The sequence below is a fragment of the Sylvia atricapilla genome, chromosome 14 (genome assembly GCF_009819655.1).
Source record: "Sylvia atricapilla isolate bSylAtr1 chromosome 14, bSylAtr1.pri, whole genome shotgun sequence".
Lineage (NCBI taxonomy): Eukaryota > Metazoa > Chordata > Aves > Passeriformes > Sylviidae > Sylvia > Sylvia atricapilla.
The window spans coordinates 11,926,545-11,946,244 of record NC_089153.1 but is presented as its reverse complement, the minus strand read 5'-3'; the positions used below and the strand labels follow the sequence as shown (position 1 = coordinate 11,946,244).

Below are 19,700 nucleotides of genomic sequence, written 5' to 3'. Positions count from 1 at the left end.
CCTCACCTACTGAAAAGCACTCATGTGGTTGATCCCAAGCAAGGTCAGAACAAAGCTGATAGATCCCACTCCTTCACAGGAATTAGGAGCAAAATTTAGCTCATTGTAGTATTTGTGGGACTAAAGGAGGTCAACAGAAGGACAAACAAGATGATGAAGGATGAAGAAACCGTCTTAGGAAACAAGAAGAGAGAAGGAGAAGAATTCTCTCTTAGGAGAGAAGAATGCTGAAAAATGAGGACAGCACCTTTGTTTGAAGAAGGCCCTAGGTAAGCTTTGGTTCAGTTGCTGTTCAGGAAGTTCTGGAACCAGCGAGCAAGCGAGCATTTGCTGAATCTAATAGGGAACTGGTTTTTAACAGATAAAAGGAAGTGCTTTTTTACACTGTGCATGTGAACTTCTGGAATTGGCTGCCCTGGGAAGCAGACAGAGTTGTCAGAGTTAGGCAGCAATTAGACAAAATCACACACAAAAGGTCTAGACATGGACACTAAATGCCCTAGGCAGGGATGTCCACTTTAACATAGCTGATACAACAATTGTGGCTGTTGTTAGAGGAATGAGGGGAATGGACTACTAAAGTGGACAAGCAAGTGTGCTTTTCCTAAATAGCATCTTTTATTGCCTCAATCTACAACAGAGTACTGGACATGATGGATCCAAGTTTGTTGTTATTTCTTACTTGTCTCTAATTTGATTGAGACTGTTCTTCCTGCACCATGGCAGAATTCATTCCCCTTTGATCCTGCTCCTTGCAGAGCCAACAATCTACCCCAGGTTGCATAGATCCATATAACCTAAGGGTTCCTCTTCTGAATATCTTGAAATCTTGTCCTCTAATTTCCTTCTTCCTTCTACACCCCGGCAAGAAGCACCATGTGGCTGAGCTGCTTGTGAATCTTGAACATGAGCAGTGTCTGAAAGTTTGTGACACATTAGCAGAGCACACAGTGACAACTCCATGCCTGTGCACTTCAATAAGCTGGTTATAAACAAGAGGGTTTCTCCTCTAATGTCCCCAGTCCTTGCTACCACACTGGAGAGAACTGGACTAATGAAGATTTCCTCCTGTGAGCTCCATGAGGCATCTGCACTTTTCCTTCTGCACTCATTACAGTGAACAGAACATAGACCAGAAAAAGCATTCTTTGCTGGCTATAAATCATGAGTGACACTAAGGTATTGCTATTAGCAGCAGAAAAATGCTTTCCTCCCCCAACCTCATCCAGCCCCGTGTACATACAACACTTTGGCAAAGGGTGATGGGGTGTCTGGATGGAAAATTAAATAGAGGTTGTGTTGTCTGAAGATAAATTGGTACCTCCCTCGGCGTGAGTGACTTTGTCTTTTTCTGATTTGTCTTTTAACTTAAAAAGCACTGAGACTAGAGATAAAGATGAGGTTTAAAATCATAGCCTTTGTCCCCTCCCAGGCTCTCCTGAACAAGTCTTGTCTCTGAAATGTGCTCAAAACGAAGATAAATGTTCTGGCAGTAATATGCAATATTATTTTTGGCAGATGAAGAATCTCAAGCTAGATAAGGGAAAACTGAAAGGAAAACAAAGCTCTGGTTTTTTCAAATGCAAGAGACCAAATTCTGCTCACCCATATGAACCCAGAATCCTTTCCTTTTTCCCAGATTATCTCTGTAATTCCTGATTTTCACCAGAGTAGCTGCTTATGGGGCCTTATTAGAAACCCAGCACATTCAGAGACCCTGGTGGAATCACACAATAACAGAACTGAAAGACAAAGGCATGTGAAGGCAGTGCCAACTCCCCAGCTCCTGCCCAAAGGCTAATTTGGTTTTGAGCCATGTTAGCTGTAGCAATGATAAGATTAACACCTGACATCAAGGGAAAGGCTGAACTGTCTGAGACCTCCTTCGGCAGAACAGAACTCAGTCCAGCCCCTCCAGCATATTAGCATGTGTTAGAAGGATGGCTTCTTTCCTGGACTAGTATGTATTTCCCTATAGAGCCTTTGTGCAAAGCTCAGAGCAGTGTTTCTGCTGATATATTTGTGGGTATGTTGAATAAAATATGTGCCATTTGATATTGTTTGCTTGGGCTTCCATGGAGAATGGGAGAGGGCACCTACTACTGAAGGGCAAAGAGCCATGAGAGGCTGAATCTGGCCTTTCTAGGAGCAGGATGAAGCACAGGCAAATGCAGGAGCATGTCACATTTTTGATTCTGAGAGAGCCCTGACCAAAGGACCCAGCTCACCCTGCATTGATTGAAGTGCCAGCTGTTTATATTGCCTTAAGACAAGGAAAGGTAAAAAGCCCAAACCTTTGCTCTCTGGACGTGCATTACCTCGTTACAGACGTGTATGCTTTGGAAATTAAATGAGGAGGGATTTTCAGAACAAGTTAAGCGTTTTAGAGGCAAAATTTCTAGTGCTCAGAAAGGCTTCTGTGTCCAAAGCACAGCCTGTGCTCTGCAAATTTCAGTGTGCTTTGTCAAGGCTGGAAGTTTGATAAGAGACTCTGGTTCTCAAGAGCTCTTAGAGCATCCTGTTTTAGGGAACAACAGTTATTGATGCTGCTGGTTTTAAACTATGAAATTGTCACATCTCAGCTGTTCTTGGATTTGACTGGCATGTGAAGAATGGTTGCATGCAATAGCTAGAGGCATTGCCACCTGTTGTGTCTATTCAAAGTTAATAATTTTCTAGGCAATTAAGAACTGTTCAGTGGTACATTTTATAATACAAGTTTTGTGTGAAGTGACCAAAAGGAGCATCCTAGCATAAGAAGTAGGACATTTCTAAAGGAATTCAGAATCTCCCTCCCAAAAGCTGTGAAATATCCTCAGGTCTGTTCAGAGAAGCAGCATATTGAGAGCGATGTCAGCAAGAATCAGGAATTGGCCACCAGGTACAGCACTGTCTTCCAGATAAGCTTTGATGAAACACTTGTTCATTTTCATTTCTGTCACCATGCTTCCAGCTCTGTAATGAAATACCTCATCCCTGAGAAATACCTCATCCCTGAGAAATACCTCAGCTGTTGTGCCAGTGACAGGAGTCATTCTGTCCCACATCAGTAACCCCAGGGCCAGCCCTGCAGAGAGGAACCCCCTGGGCAGGCAGTCACAGATATGCCTTTGGCAAGGAACAGGCAGGGGGAAGATGACTCCAAGATTATCAGTAACTACTAAAGGATATGCCCTTGACACCCACAGAGCAGGGTCATACCCTGTCCTGAGCTCTAAATAGTTCAAAAGCTTAAAAGCTGCTGGTCTTTGGTTTCATGGAGCTGCTCATGGCAGTAAGGCCATCTTTAGCAGAGTGTTAATATTTGGGGAACCTTCATCTCCAAGACATTTCTGTTTCGTGGAAACAAATTCTTTCTTGTCTTCTATGCAGTCACAACAGCCAAAACATACTCTTTATCTTCTCTGATCACCCTTTGTTAAGCAGCTTTGCATCCTTTCTCCCCACCTGCTCTTTTTCTGTTTGGTACTGGACACTAAGGGCACTTTCCCTCAAGAGAGGCATCATAGTTTTCCATGAGAACATGTATGCACAGCTAAGAGCTGGTTTCCTTGCCAGAAGTGGGTGTGGAAGGTTGTAACTTTTTCCAATGGCAAGGATAAAACAGCGAGTTCACTGGCACAAATCTATCAGTGAAGCTAAACAAGTGCACTAAACAAAGCATATAAGAACTTTGCTGTTACCTTTCAAGTAAATAGTTTCTCCTTCTCAGTTTGCTCCAGCATAAAAATCCCTCTGCCCTGTACATGCCACTGCCAGAATTTATTTTTTAAGAACTTGGATCTGTTTGTTTATTTATCCATATTTAGTTTAAAAGTCTGGACTCAAAATTAAACAGTCATTCATAATGTCATTATCTGCCTTGCTCTGCAGTTAGATACTGTGTGTGGTGTCACAGGACAAAACCTTTGGCAAGGCCTCTAGAAGAGCAATTTAGCTCCTCATCCATCTTTCCTGGCAGCACGATTGGCTTCCAAGCTTGCACTGCTAAATTTGTTATTTTACTCTGGCTTATATTATTAAGTGTTAAATCACTTTCTGAAGTGTTTATTGGTAATAGTTGAATTCTTTCCACCCAGTTGAGCTACTTTTGAAACATAAACACTTCCTTGTATCTTGAAACTTGATGGAAAGGTGGGTAGAGCTCCTCAGGAGGATGGATTGTAGACATGACCAGCTCATTAAGTAGGGACAGAAGTTACCAGTGCTGTGGAGGAGAATATCCTCCTCCTTCCATCAGGATGAAAAAGCAAACTCCCACTGCCACTCACATGAGAAGGTTAACTTGTGTCTTGTTCACCCCTCATGTCTTGGCCTGTCAGGAAGCAGATGACCCATTTACTGGAACACCAATGAGTTCCTGACAGGATCTTCATTAGATCCTCAATCTCCCTGGATGGAAAGCCAGGCTGTGGTCTGCAGGATCAGATGCTGAGGAGGTTATTAGGCATCAACATGTCCATGCTTCCAAGTGTGAAGTGTGATCTGCAGGCCCTGCCTGGCACTGATGTCTCTGGGGAAGGAACCAGAAACAACTTTCTTATACCTATTTAGGAAAATGGAGCAGAGGATCAGAGAGCAGAAATAAACAAAGAGCTTAAAATCTAGTATGGCAGTTGGAAGCTGAGCTGGAGAACAAGGGCCAGAGGCAGGTCAAGCTGGAGAGGAGGCAGAATTTCAAATAAAGCCTTTGATAACTGATCTCTTGAGGACCAGATCTCTTGTGACAGCCCAGCAGCCTGATCCAGGCCAGTGTACTCAGTACTGCAGGTCCTCTTACCTCTTGCCCTTGCTTCAGTGAAGACCTACAAATCAAAGTTTTTCTTTTCATTTTATTTTTAATGAAGAGGTCTATTGAGTCTCTTTTCTGCATCTGGGAGTTACTATCCAATCTGAGTTTTAACACAGACTTTTAGAGATGACACCAAGATCACAGTAGCAATCAAGGCTCCTTTGATGGCAGAGCTAAAAATACACTCCCCAGCTGACACAAGCCTTCAGGAGGAGAACATAGAGTTTGATTTGAAAGAACACATCTTCCTTAATCTCCGTGTCTTCTGCCAGAGGACCCCACATCTGTGACAACCATGCAAGCAGGTTACATCTGTCTTCTGAAATGAAGCACCCATATACACACTCATAATACCTTCAGCCTCAGCAAGGGGAAAGCTTTAAACCCTCTGAGTGTCTTGGAGAATGGTTTCTTTGGCTGTTTTTTGCCTCTCTGGTCTTGTTGGCATATGTCAAGTTATTGCATGGCAGGAACCACATCTTAGGGTCTTTAGCAGCTTCTTTGTCAATCCCTTAGGAAAGGAAAGAGCTGGGGCAGCTGATCAACAGGACTGAAACCAAAACTGAATGTATCTGCTTCCCCTCCTGCTCTCCTCCCTGTTAATTCCAGGGTGCTGGCACACAAGTCCTGGCTAATGAGGCATTCCCGAAGCCCTGCTTCTGCACTTGTAAAGTAGACTGTGGTAAGTAGTGCCACTGCCACCTCCTGGGCTTTCTGAGGGCCTGAGCACAACCCGTGGGTTGCAAATGCAGATTTATGCAAATGTTGGGCAAGAGATCATGGATTGCCCAGCTTCAATCTGTGCCAGCCTGCTCTCTCCCCAGGCCAGGAGTGATGGCACTAAAAAGCAGGTATTTGCAGAACAGAGTGCAGGTCTCCCTCCCCTTGGAGGCATTAGCTAAAGATGGATCATTAAGGCTTTTGGGTAGGAGACATACAGATGAACAATCACACACAATATCAGCTCCACATTTGTAATGTGTAATGTGTCAGGGGGTAAAAGGTTGAGCAACCCACTTTGGCAAATGGAAATAGCAAGAAGGGTGTGTTTTTCTGGCTAAATGAAAGCCTTCTCTGTGTGTTATTTTTTCATGTGTCTCCATGCTTAACTTGAATGCAGTGAAAGGAAAAATTAATTTATTTGGTCACACAAAAATACACCAGATTTATTGTTTTGAAAGATACAGGGGGTATTTTGTACTTCTACATGGCTGCTGTAGCTATAATTGGCAGCACAATGTTCTGTCAAAAAAAGGCATTCACACAAGAATGTCTCTGGGCCCAGCCAGCCTCAATCCTGGAGGTGGATGTCCCATCCCTAAACATCTGTGGGCAGTGCTCCATTGCCAGGAGTCTGTTTGATGCTCCCATTTAGGGTGTTGGCTCTGAAGATGTAAGACCTCCCTCTAACTGAGCCTTCAGTGTGGATGCTTTCAGGCTTGTTCTGGCAGCGGAAGAACATGAGGAAGCCATTCCTGTAGTTCTTGTTCATCCATCCATAGAGCAGGGGGTTGACAAATGTGGAGCACATGGCCCCAACATGGAAGACAGTGTACAGGAGTTTGTATTCATGGAAGATAAGAACCAGATCAAGATCGATAGCAAGCTGGAATATGTGGAAGGGGAGCCAACAGACTGCAAATACCACAACTACCATCACGAGCATTTTGGTTGTCTTCCTCCTCCGGCACTGGTTTTCATTCCTAGAAGTGGGACTGACATGGTTTTTCAGCTTGAACCAGATCCTGGTGTAGGCAAAACAAATAATTGCAAGAGGAAGAACGTACTGCAGGAGGAGCATGGACAGGCTGTAGATGGTGGCATCTCTGTTGTTACCAGAGGGCCATTTTTCTGAGCAAACAGCCATTTTGAGGTTAATGGATGGGATTTCCTCGTATCGGTACTCCCTGAAGATGGCCAGAGGCCCTGCTAGGACAGCTGCTGCCAGCCACATGACAGCTATGATGGTGAAGCTGAGCCTCCTGGAAATCCTGCTGTCCAGGTGGAAAACAATACAGCGGTACCTGTCCAGGGCAATCACAGTCAGGGTGAGAGTGGACACATGGACACTCAGAGCTTGGGCATAAGGAACCAGGTGACAAAGGACAGCTCCAAACTTCCACTCGTCCAGCAGGGTGTACACCAGAGTGAAAGGCAGACAAAGTGTATCCACCATCAGGTCTGCCAGGGCCAGGTTAGCTATGAAGAAGTTGGTGACAGTCCTCATGGTCTTGTACTTCACTATGATGTAGATGACCAGGGAGTTTCCAATGAACCCCAGCAGAATGATGAGGGAGTAGGCAGCAATCAGGATGACCTGGACCCCCAGGATCTTGGTGCTGTCCATCATGACACTGCGGGACCCGGAGAGATCCTGGGTAGGAGTGACAAAGTCCTTGGCATGCCAGCTTTGTGGCAGCTTCTCATCTAATGCTGTCTTCTCCATGGGAAATGTGCTGTTGGCTCCCTCCAATGGTCCCATGCCTGGCCTGAGACTTTCCATAAGGAGGAGAAGGAGGTCTGGAACACAGACATAGCAGAAGTGACAGCAAAGGTTACACTCATCTTTGATGAGATTTACTTGCCTACAAAAATTCCCCAACACCTTAAGAACTAGGAAAGGAGAGAAACAAAGCACTCTCAAAGTAAAGATGTTCTTCTCCACCTCCCCGTAACAATTTATTTATTTCCAGGTTGTGCACCAGGGTTTTTTTTCTGTTTCTTATTTCTCACCTCTCCAGGTGAAAATATCTGTCCCCCTGCCTCTGCATAAGTCTCTGCCACTTCTCCTGCTAGTGATGCTACCACCCAGTCCACCCAGTACTGTCTGCTCTCCCTCCCAGTAATGTGGGCAGCACAACTAATGCCATTTTATGAGCCACTCTCTATGATCAAATGTGTCACATAGTCATTCCCTGGCCCTCATTATCAGGCCTTCAAGATCCTGTGAACCAACTAGACAAACCAGTTTTCTTCTTCCTTCCCCTGCCAGTCTCAGGGTTGCCAGGCATCAGGCAGTTGTTGCCTTCCCTGCTGGCTTTGAAGGTCCCAGGCACCCAGCCAGGCAGGTGTTGTGTCCCCATCACAGAAGAGGGAAGTGTGACAGCACACAGAGCACAGTCACTAGTCCTAAGTAAGGAACTACTGAACAGTGAGATCCATTAGCCCTAGGGCCAGGAGACACCTCCATAATCCTCTGCTTTCTCCAAGGATTCAGTGAGTGGCTCATATTCTTTTTGTGGGATTTTTTGAGTCTAGATTATGATTGTTACAATGATACAACAAACCATGTATGAGGATTTGGCCCAATCTGAAGAGGGTCCAGCTGATTATAAATTATAAGTTGTATTATAAATTCTGTATTGCTTAAGTGATTAGAAATCATAAATTATTTATAAATTCTGTATTTTGCTATTTGTAGATTGTACTATGTTAATTCTGCTTGCAGAAATCTTGTGCTATTTCAATCATAAATTCTGTTCTACGCTAATCATAATACCCTGATAAAGAAACAAAGCTTTAACTGTCACCATGATTTAGTGCCATCTTCATTCTGCCGAGGATGCCTGAAAGAACCTCTCTGTCCTCTCAGTGTTGGTGACACCCAGGCATCTGCTGGCTTAGCAGAGGAGGGAGCTCCTACAGGGACATGCATGTGCAGGGCATGAACCACTGAAGCTGTGAACAAGCCTCCCACAGAGCTGCTGCTGAGCATCCAGGCACAGACAGGCCCAGATCCAGATGCCCAACATCCGTCAGCCTCCTGCCACGTGGTGCTCAAATGCCTGCGTGGGATGGCTTTGGGAGCAGGGAGCCCCAGAGGCAGAACTGACGCAGCCTGGAACCCCTGGCTGGCATTGGGTGCCACTGGAACAGCAGAGTGTTGTCACAGCAGGGTGTGCATTGGATCCAAACATGGCAGGAGAAAAGCCAGCTCTGTTACTGGCTCCTCCTCAGCTGCCGTGGCTCAGGATTGCTGTGGGCTGTGTGGAGAAGGGTGGACATGGCCCCTCATATATCCCCTCTCCCCAGTGAGTGGGACCCCACTCCCACTGCAGACTTAACAAAAGTGGGCAAAAGCCATCACTCTGCCCCGGCAGGGAGGTCTGCAAAGATTTCTCTGACCTGCAGAGAGGGGGGAAAATGCCCTCTCACTAAGAGAGGGAGGCAAAGGGCTTAAATGAAGCGGGAATTAGAGGCAGACTGCTGGATATCTTCTCAAGCTCCTCGAGGAAGGAACCGAGTTTGTCTCAGAAAAGGTGTGAGCTGACTGGGTGCTGGTGGGCTTCCTGCAAATCCCATGCAGGCCAAAGGTTTAAGGACAGCCTCTCATTTGGGAAGGGAGAATGCTTTGCAATTACATTGCAACCTAAATGAAAATGGCTGCTCATCCTCTCACCCCTCTTCAGAGCAAGGGTTCTGGTTCCCCCCAGGAGCTGCTCCCAGGAATCTGCCTGGCTGGCTGCAAAGCCAGGACCCTGCAGAGGCCCAGCAGAAGAGCTGCCTGCAGTAAAAACCACCCCTGCTGGAACCCTTTCTCTTTCCCTCTCCACATCCAATTGCCTGCCTAACATCTCACTCTGCAGACTGATTGATGCCAGCGGTTCCTGTAAATGAGGTTGTTGGGTTCAGACACTGTGAGACAGTGGACACAATGTAGCCACTGCTAGAAGGGTAAAAAGCAGAGGAAAAAACCAGGTAGATCTGCTTGGGTCAGGGTTTGTTTAAGGGAGACCTCAGACCTCCACAACACCCCTGCCCCAGCCTTGGAAAGACCAAGGAGAAGCTCCAGCTTCTAAGACAGGAGAGAGGAGTTCAGAGCCACGCCATACAGTGGGTGCAGGAGAACAGGCAGGGCTCTGGGAAGGTGGCACAGCCACAGCCTCTTTGGCAGAGCCTGACGCCCTGGCAGACACCTGTGCTGCAGCTGGCCCTGAGCAAACCCACTGCCAGGAGAGCACGGCCAGCCAGCGAAACAGAGCAAGAGCTAGGGACACTCTCAGTGACTGCACTTGCCCTGCTTGCCACCCATTTAAACCCGGATTGTCCAGCATTACTTTATCACTTGTTACTGCCTTTTCTGTGGCTTTTCTGTTCCATTTATCTTCAGTACCCAAGGCCTGGCACCACACCAGTGGACACTCCCTCCTCGTTTTCTCCATCTCATCCACCAACTGGCTGCCAGATCCTGTGCTCACATCTCAGCCTATTTCCTTTTGCTGGAGACTGGCAGCTACCCACCATCTGAGAGGAGCCAGGAACATCATGGTCACTGGAGCTGCTTCACTTCCTAACAAAATGGCCTTAATGGAGTTACTATTTGATTTTGTTTGTTTTGTTTTTTCTCCAAAGGGGAATTATTACAAATCAATTAAGACATTTTAATTAAGAGACAAAACGATTATAATAAATGTTCCCACTCCAGAGTCTGCCTGGAGGTCACTGGGATGCTGCTAGAAGTGGACTAAGGTCTGTTCCAGCAAGTAATGGAAGTGCTGGCATGTGTGGGCTGCTGTCATGCCCCAGGCCTGCCAGACTAGATTGAAAAAATCCTTGGAGCTGAGAGCCAACTGCTTTTGGGACAAGAAAGCAGCAGGAGAGACCAGGAGGAGGGAGAAATACTATCCAGGTCCTTTCCTCTGTGCTGAGTTGTCATGAAGGGATGCACAAACAGAGCGCTGCCTGTATCAAGATAACCCTCACCCTCTGCTCCAGCTGAGCTTCAGCCTGAGGCAGGGCTGGGAGCCAGGGATGGCTCCCAGTGACACAGAGCTGTTCCCTGGGTCAGCAGGCTTCAGCCTTGGGGAAGTGGGGAAGCACAGAGGAGCCCTTCACTCAGCACACTGCTGTCAGTGACTGGGACAGTGACCAAGGTGGCAGCTCCAAAATCCATTCCTGCAGAGGGCCTAGACCAGGTGCCCTGGGACTCATCCACCTCTGCTTCCTAGGGCACCCCAGCTCCCTCCATGCTCCTGCTGCAGCCCCAGGCACTCAGCCAGACTGGAAGAGGCACATCCAGACCTGGAAGAGCCATCTGTAAAAGCCTGGCAGAGTTCAGAAAGCAGGGCTGGAGGGGTGGGCAGAGGGCTGAAGAAAATAGAGGTTGTTAATTAGAAATTCTCTTTTTTGTCAAGCAGCGAGGCTGGAGTCCATGGAATCAAAAGGAGGGAGTGAAGGGACTTGGGCCAGTCTCTGCTCTTTGGTCAATGACAAACTCTTTCTACAGCAGTGCTGGAGTGTGAGGGCTGAGGCTGATGGATATTTGCATGGCTTGGCTCACTGATTTATTCCATGCTTGTCCTTCCTCCAAAGCAGTTCAACTCCACCAAATCCCTTAATCTCCAGCAGCCCAGTCAGGAGCACTGACTCATCTCATTCCCAGACCCACGTCCATAAAAATGTCCATGACAAGGAAGTCTGAGACCATGCTTCATTATGAGAAGCTGCTGGTCACCCTTGGACAAGCCACCTTCTACCATCATGTTCCCTCCCAACACTCAAGAGGCAGCAGTGTTCAGTGTCCCTGCACCCCACAGCACAGCACTTAAAGGAGGACAACACAATAAATGGGGATATAGAAGTTAACCAGTCTGCCAGAGATTACACAGCATATCCATGGCAGGGCTTGGGCAGAGCCCAAGTTCTCTAGCTCCAGCCTCCTGCATTTGCCACCAAGAAAGAATTCTGCATTTCAGCATAAAACCTGAACATAAATCTATGGAACTGCATGAAAATGCAAAATGTGACTGATGGAGGGGAACTAATTTTGTCTTCTCTGTGCAATGGGCAAGTTTCAGAAAAAAACAGCAGCTCTGATGATTTCTTGAAACCAAAGAACAGATAGAAATTATCCCAGCTCCTTCCATCTCCAGTGAAGGGGTGATTGCCTTGCTATGATACTCCAGCAAAAGCAAAGACTCTCTGACCTGCTCACCATGTGCTGCAGCTTTGTAAGTTATCCATCCAGCTCAGGATAGCTCCCTGGTATCCAGCTCACTGGTACAGAAACCTCATGGCATCAGGCACTCATTGCCACCCAGAACTGCTCCTGGGGGACCCCAGTGTAGAACTGGCTCTGGGAGACAAAGTGCAAGGATGAGGAGATGAAGCAGGGATTTCTTGTGCCTCCTCACACTAATTATTTTCATGTCCCTGCCTAGGCTGGAACCATGGAAGATTCTGAAGGGGATGAGGCAATGAGGATGCTGTAATCAGCCTGCTCAGGACAGGATGAAAAAGGAGGTGGTGAGAAGAGATTTGTTTGGCAGGGATACATGCTTTGTCACGGGAATTTATCCTACAGAAAGCAGGGGGGAGCAGTGCAGGGCCCTCTGCCCTGTGGGATGTGCCATGGCAGCAGTGCAAGACTGGCTGGAACATAAGGACAATGGGTCACACTGCAGTGGAGACACACCAGTTGCTGGGGCTGCAGAAAGGAAGAGACAGTGTGGTGGATGGATCCTGGTTAACCTGGGGAATCTGTTATCTACTGAAATTTACAGAGTTTGGGATAAGTGAGACAGTAGAGCAGAGGAAAATAACTCACTGACAGAACAAACAGGGAGAAAACACAATATTCTGCTTTGGGACAGACCAGAAACTCTGTAGGTGAAATGCATCTGCAGCAGGACTATAAGAGGATTTCTCTGTTCAAGGACTAACATGCACTAATTGGGTGCTGAGAGAAAGCAAGCACCGATTTTCCTCCTGTATCCCATATCCCCCTCTGCATCTCCCTCCCCGAGGCCACTGATCTGTGGCAGAGAGCCGAGTGCCAGCAGCGTGTACAGCCCCAGCACGGAGGAGCTGACGGATGTCTGTACCAAGCCACGGGGAGGCAGACTGCAGGAGAGATCAGGATTTCTCAGACAGCTGCGCTCCTCAGCCCCACATCTGCACCTCTGGGGCTGCCTGTGCCCGGGTTCTGCAGCACCCTGGAGCAACCTGCTCTCCTGACTGCTCTCACTCAGCATCCTGCCTCCCACACTCCCTGACTCTGCTCAGGGACCTTTCGAAACTCTCTTGCCAGTATCTCTTTTTTTGCTTTCTCTATTCCAGCTCTCAGGGCTGTCAGTCCGCAAATTCAGTTTCCCAAAGATGCTTGGACCTTTTTTTTGCCTGAACCGTGTGGCATGGACAAAACCTGGCCCCATCTCAGCCCTGCTGCTCAGATGAGCCCTCCCTGACCCACCTGCAAAGGCCAGAGCATCCTCCTCCTCCAGGAACCGAGCCACTCACCTCCAGTCACTGTCTCATTGCTGCCCAGGACGGAGTGCTCGGTCCTCTCCACTCTCAGGAAGTCAACCTGTGGCAAAGGAGTGGAAAGCACTTTTCTGCAACTGTCCTCGGAGAAGAGAGGAAGTCAGGTGAGGATCGGGGCTGCTGGAGAGTGTTTCATCGCCAGGAGTAGCTTTGGAACCTCTCTCTGAGCACCCGGAGAGCCTCCTCTCGCACGGTGACTGACAGCCCCGTCTCAGGAAGCTGGATGCTGTCTTTGCTCCTGAATGAGAGAAAGGCAGAGAGCGTGTGTTTAACAAACAGAAATGGAAAGGGGGGGGGAGCCTGCTGCTGCTGTTTATACAGTGTTCAGCCACTGAGGGGCTTCTTGCATCGAGCAGAGAGAAGCTTTTCCACCACATCCAGTTTCCTCTCCAGGGAGAAGTGCTGGGAGCTGGAGCTCTGCAGGCTCCCCGTCCATACCACGGACCTGGGCAAGGTTTATCTGTCCTCACTCCACAGCTGTCCCATCTCCTCAAGCTTCAAACTCATTGGGACTGGCACAGTCATGTCCAGAGGGGGATCTCCCCTGCAGCAAGAGGAGAGCTCTTGGTCCTGCAGGTCCTGCAGCTCAGCAGAGCTTCCACAGACCTCCCTCCACCCTCCTCTGTCTCGATGTTTGCACAGTGCACAGTGCAATCAGTCTGCAGCTGTGGGACGGGACTTCAGGGACTCCTGAGATACAAACAGAAGTAGTGCTGAAAAGGCTGAGCTACGTGGCAGTGGTTTGGTCTGTTCCAGAGCCAGATTAATTGTGGACATGGAAACTGAAGTATTTTCAATTTTAGGGTGCTCAGCACTGTCCACACACCTGAAGCAAGAAAGAGGGAGAGACAGAAAAGCACCATCCCCATGTCCAAATCTGCAAAATCCAAGCTCACTGGAGCCCAGGAAAGCACTCTAAAGGCAACGCAGGGAAGCAGATAAGCACAGATAAGCCCTACCTGTTCAAAGATTTTGCCCTCAAAGAGAAGTCATGTATTCTTAGCATAGGATTTCCAACTCAAGCAATTTGTGTGTGAATTTGCAGCTCACCTGGGCTGGGAGATGCTTCCTCAGGCTGAGGGGAAAGACACCTCTCCTTGGCTTTGAGTACCTGCAGCTGGAATTTTATCAGAGAAGTCTTGCTCTTCACCCCCACAGTGAACTTTGGTCTCCTTTTCTTTGTGAGAACGGAAACAGGGAGGCTTTTCAACCACCCCTTTGTGCCAAAAAGTCACAATACATCAGGAAAAAGAAAACACTCTAATGGCTCAGCAGAAAAAGAGGAATGAGAACATTCCTGAAATCACACGGAAAGTGACACTTGAACCCAAGACTTGGACAAGAGTCCTCATAAGTCCCATCCTTCCCCCTCCTTTCTCTGTCTCCCTTTCAGAAAGGATAGGACTAGGCATAAAATCCACCAGCTGTGCTAACTGGATTTTTGTGAGAGTTTCATGTCTTCTCCCCCTTCATTTTCCCTAAGGCTGTTGATTTAGCTGCTCAGGAAAAACTGGGAGTGGAGGGAAGCAGGACAAGACAAAACTGCTTGGAAGGAGCCATTGCTGTCTCCCAGTGGTGTGCAGAGAGAGGCAAAGAGCAGCTAAACACAGAGTGGTACATGCTATTCCCCCTGTTTCTAGTGGATGGATACTCCTCCTCTCCAGGGTCCTCAGCAGTGGATGGTTGATTTCAGCTCAAGATTATGTTTTTCCTCCTTTCTCTTCTGTGTGGGATTTTTCTTGCTTCCTCCCCAGATTCCTTTGCTACCACTCCCCACTCTTCTCTTCCCAGGGCTGAAATAAGATGCCTGGGGAGAAGGCAGTGATTGACAGGAGAGAAATTTGTGCAGCCTGAAGCTGTGAACCTTCATTCAGGACCATGGGGTGAATTCCAGTCATTTTTGGCACACGGTCTTTGCTGGATGATATCAAATGCAAACTCTTAAATCATGGATTAGTCAGTGCAAGTCCCCAAGATGTCCTCTCCCACGGTCTCAGGGGTCCAGTGGAGCACCAAAACCTGCTGTGTTCCAAAACATCACCTCAGCTCTTTGACCAGACACAGCAGTGCAAAAAAGGTGCAGCTGAGCTCTAAGCACACCCAGACTGTCATCCCAAATGGCACCCACCAATCTGGAGTTTGGTCCCCAGTCCCTGGGTGCTCCCCAGCCCTGTCCCTGGGAGTCAGGCTCTTCCCACAGTGCCACAGACACGGGCTGCCTGCCAGTCTGCCTAATCCTACCCAGCTACAACAGAATTGCAGCCAGCAGCAGGTGCAGCGTAGCCTTGGGGTCCCCTCAGGGAAGGGACCCCTGGGGCTGCAATGCCAGACCCCTCACACTCCTGGTGGGTTCAAAGGAGCACTCGTGGCACAAACTCCAGCAGCCAGAACACCGAGGTGCAAAACCTCCCCACACAGATCCCAAAGCAGCTGAGGGTCTTCCCAGCCCCAACCAGGAACACTGTGAAGGAGGGGGGTGGGGGAATACAAAGATGGTCCCTTGCATTGTCCTGGGTGTGGAAGGCTGTGCAGCCCCAAGCAGAGATGCCAGGGCCCACTGCATACACTGCAGTAACCTCAAGTCTGGGGTATTTTCACACACAGGCTGGATACCCACAAATGCCTGCACAAGTGTTCCAGGAGCCTCATGCCCTTCCAGACATGATGGGATCATTCAAAGGATCTTTGCAGCTCAAAAGCCTTTCCCAGTGGCTGGGCTTTCATTAGGCAAAAGCGAGTCTGCTCATCCATGCTTCTGAGAAATACAACAAAGAATTTTGTACTCCAGGGAGCAAAAATTATGTCAAAAGGCTGAGAAATGGGGCAGAGAAGAGGGCTGTCTTTTGGCCTGTAATCTGCTCTGCCTCAGTGAGCAGGCAGGTCCTCAGCCTGACCACCGTGCAGCTGTAAGCCATCTGCTGTAGCTTAACTTCTGTCAGAAAAAGGAAGGTGGATGATCTGTTCAGTCCCTGGGAGGAATCTCTAAGAAAACTGTTACCAAGGCTTCCAGATGCTCCAGTTCATCCTGCTTCATCTGGAGCAGCAACAGTAACATATTTTAAAAAAGCAGCTTTTCATTTTTTTAAACATCTGTTTAATTCCACCTGCTTGTAACCAAAACATTTCCACTGCTCCTTCCTGAGGTGTCATTCCTGTGTTTTCCTGAGCAGCCTCTGAAGTATCAGCAAGTTTTGGTAACACAAAAGCCCCTTTTCCATTTGAACCCTGGAGTTCACGGGTGCAGTGGATTTGAGAGTCTGATGCATCTGGGAACTAAATTAGCCACAAAGAGACTCAGGGGTGGGAGGGCGGATAGAAAGCTGTCTGTACCCTCTCTGAATTTAAAAACAGTTCTCATTTCATAACAGCTTTTTGTCCCCATGTGAACATTCCCAGAATTAGTGAAGGAAGGGAGAAACCATTAGGGACAAGGTCTGGCTAAAATATCTGAACTATCTGACACTGATAGTGTCAGTGAGAGGCACTGAAGAAGCAGGAGAAGAGATGAACTGTAGGGTGACCTGGGACTGGCCTGGGTCTGCCACAGCTCTGCTCACCTTCAGGCCAGGCAGAAGTCAGGGATGCTCAATATGTCTGCAGGATGAAGGTCAGTGAGTCAGGAAGGAGATGACCATATAGGAAAAGATTAACGGGTTTTGTTCTGCTGAACACATCCTCACACTTCAGCTCCTGCCCCACTAAAGGCAAACCCACAGGGCTCCTTTGATTAAGTCAATTAATGCCTAGGAGGGTTTACTCCTTCTATCCCTTTCCCACTCCTGGATCTCACTCTGACACCACACAAAATCCCCTTGATCATCCTCACACCAGGACAGAAGGACTCCAGGCAGTTTCTCCAGGCAGCCATCAGCACTGCTGAGCCCACAACTGGCCCCTGCATTTAGCTGCCATTTCTGCAAGTCACTGTACTCAAAGCTTTGTTAATTTATTAGAGGGTTGCTTGTTGTTTATGTACTGAGCCAGGTAGAAAACAGCTTCTGCATAAGAGGATAATTGCAGTCAGATAAGCTCTTCAGAGCCGGGATTGCAAAAATACGATATGATGTAGACCAGCAGTTGTCTGGGTAAAATAGAAACATGGATGAGTTTTTGGGTTGGAACACGTTTCCCCCATCTATCACAGACTCCCTGCCTGCCTTTGGGCAAATCATTTGATGTATCTCAGTTCTCTGTACATAAAAAAGGTGATAAAAATGCTTCACTCTGGCAAACTCACCCCTGGAGCAGAGGACCTGGTGCTTGGACGTGCAGCAGTGGCAGCTGCTTTCGCACTTTGCCCTACGGGATTTCTCTCTAAATTGCCCATCTCATTTAGGCAGCATGTTCTGTCATCAGGGTCTTGCTCTCCCAGAGTGGACACTCCTGCTTCACAGTCCCACAAAGAAATTTTTGCCCAAGCTGTCACTCCTGAGATGACAAACAGCACTATAAATGCTGGATTGTGTGATGAGAACAGGCAGAGCTGGATGGGCTGATGGCAGCCCCAGACTAAACTCTTCCAAGTGCCAAGACTGAAAGCGATGTAAGTGACTGGAAAATTCAGAGCATGACTTGTCTTCTATGGGCTGGGTGTTGCCAAAAGGCATCAGGTACCCAGGAGCTGGGGATCCAGTGCTCAGCACCACTGTAGCAGCAGCAGGATCATGTTTGCTGCTTCACTGCCTCATTCCATCTTTCCTGGTCTTGTGGAGACCCACATCAGCTGTGGGCAGGGAGCAGGTTACCCATGCCCTGCTCAGCTCAGCACTGCTGGGCTGGCAGCAATGTCTGAGCACCGGAGCGTCAGATCCACTCCTGAGATAAACCCAGGGATTTGGCTGAAAACCGATTTGGCTCCGTGTTCCTCAGAAAAATGACTCACAAGCCAGTGTCTGACACCGAGAGATAGGTATGACACCGCGTGCCCCATGGGGAAGAGCTGTGTCCCCAGGGTATGAGCAGAGCACGAAAGAGCTGAGCACAGACCTTGCTGAAAGCACAAAGCCTTATAAAGGCAGTGCTCTGGGTTTGTCCTTCTCTCAGCTCTTCAGGCGATGAAAAGGACGACTCACAGCCCTAATTAGCTGGAACATGCTAATACCCACTGAGCTTCCCTGGCCAGCAAATTTGGCACAAGGCATATGGGACACTTTCCAAACAACTGCTCAGGGGAGCACGTGCCTGCAATTTATTATTCGATGCGCAGTTTCCTCTCTGCCTTCGCTGAAGAGCTCACACCAGACACGAGGGAGGTGAGACTGGAGCCTGCAAATCTACTTTGAAAGCCATTTCGTGCTGAAGAGAGAAGAGACTGACTTCTCCCCAGGCATTTAAGATATTTAATGTATCAGGGGAAATACAGCTTTGCACAGCATTACCTCTGGGAACACTCAGTGCCTTCGAATGGTGCAGCTCGTAGTGCTCAGCTTCCCATGGGGAAAACCATGCTCCTTCAGGGTGACATTCACTCTGGGCATAAGATGCAGGACCAGAGAGTGTTATTGTTATTTTGCAGAGCAAAGCAGAGGAGCACAGCCAGCCCAGGTAGCTGGAGAAAGGGGAAAGGTAGCAGGGGCCCTGGCGCTGTGTCTCCAGGATGGGTTATTGCCTCTTTTGTTCTGGGCAAGGCAGTATCCCAGCTTACTGTCCTGAAAAAGGGGGTAGGAAGGAGCCTCCTCATTTCCTTTTACAAATAAATCAGTTTGTGAGCTTTGGATGGGAAGCAAAGGGCAGGACTCTGAAAAAGATCAATTCATCCCTGTGGTAAGATCATCAATCTCAGTATTTACTGTACTGCCAAAAACCAGAGGCAGGAGCTGCAGCCTCCTGAAGGCCACTCCCTGCCCCTGCCTCGCTTTCAGCCTTGTTTCTGTGGCAGCCCTGGCCCCAGGACTGTTCAGGGCAGCTCTGACATAGGATTTGAGTGCAGTGAGCTGCCCAATCAAGCACAGCCACAACCTCACCAGTACAGACACTGGCAACAGCTCAGGTTTGTGCCATATTCCCAGGACTACACTGGTTTGACCTGCCCCTCATCCTTGGCATCACCTACTGCCATCAGCTGTGTGGCCAGGCAGGGCACTCTGTGCTTACCAAGGGCGCATCTCTCCCTGCTCCCTCCCCATTACCTCCTTTGCAAACATTCGTTGTTATGGTGACAGCTCCAGAAAGAAAATCTCTTTGAAGATCTTTCAGATTTTTTAACACAGGTACAGCCACTTCAATTATTTTTTTAAGGGAGATTGTTGTCTCGTTAAATGGCAACTGAATTTCTTTCATTTTGTTTCTGGTGACCACTTTGGTGATTCTCGGGCTCCAGTTTTCGGTGTGTGGCTATAAGAAAGTGGAAGGGGGAGAAGTAGAGCCAGGTTGTAAAAAGCTGCTTTTAAATCCTCCTGGGAGCACAGGAAGTGCCTCCAGGCTGAGGCTGCTGAGCTGCAGGCAGTGTGGAGTCAGAGTTTCTCCAAAATGACTGAGATTTTGGAGCACATCTGCATCTTTCTCAGATAGCAAAATACAAAATAAATAGCAAGGGAGGACATTTATGCCAAATAACCTGTGCTGTGTGTGAAATGCTCGACTGAGAAATACTATTCTTGTGAAATCTTCTGCAGAATCATCCCTTGGCTTTTGAAGTCTGTGTGAC

At 48.1% G+C, this 19,700-nt stretch overlaps 1 protein-coding gene across 1 annotated transcript; it reads right to left on the bottom strand.

The window, feature by feature from the left end:
* Positions 1 to 5,944: 5,944 nt before the first annotated feature.
* Positions 5,945 to 7,289, bottom strand: LOC136367297 (neuropeptide Y receptor type 2-like). Its single transcript, XM_066328816.1, has one exon. It carries the CDS (start codon positions 7,272 to 7,274, stop codon positions 6,111 to 6,113), a length of 1,164 nt encoding a protein of 387 aa, XP_066184913.1. The 5' UTR covers positions 7,275 to 7,289; the 3' UTR covers positions 5,945 to 6,110.
* Between the last annotated feature and the right edge of the window lie 12,411 nt (positions 7,290 to 19,700).

Excerpts from the sequence above, each read along its gene's own strand:
- LOC136367297 (XM_066328816.1), bottom strand. The coding sequence starts at position 7,274 with ATGGGACCATTGGAGGGAGCCAACAGCACATTTCCCATGGAGAAGACA.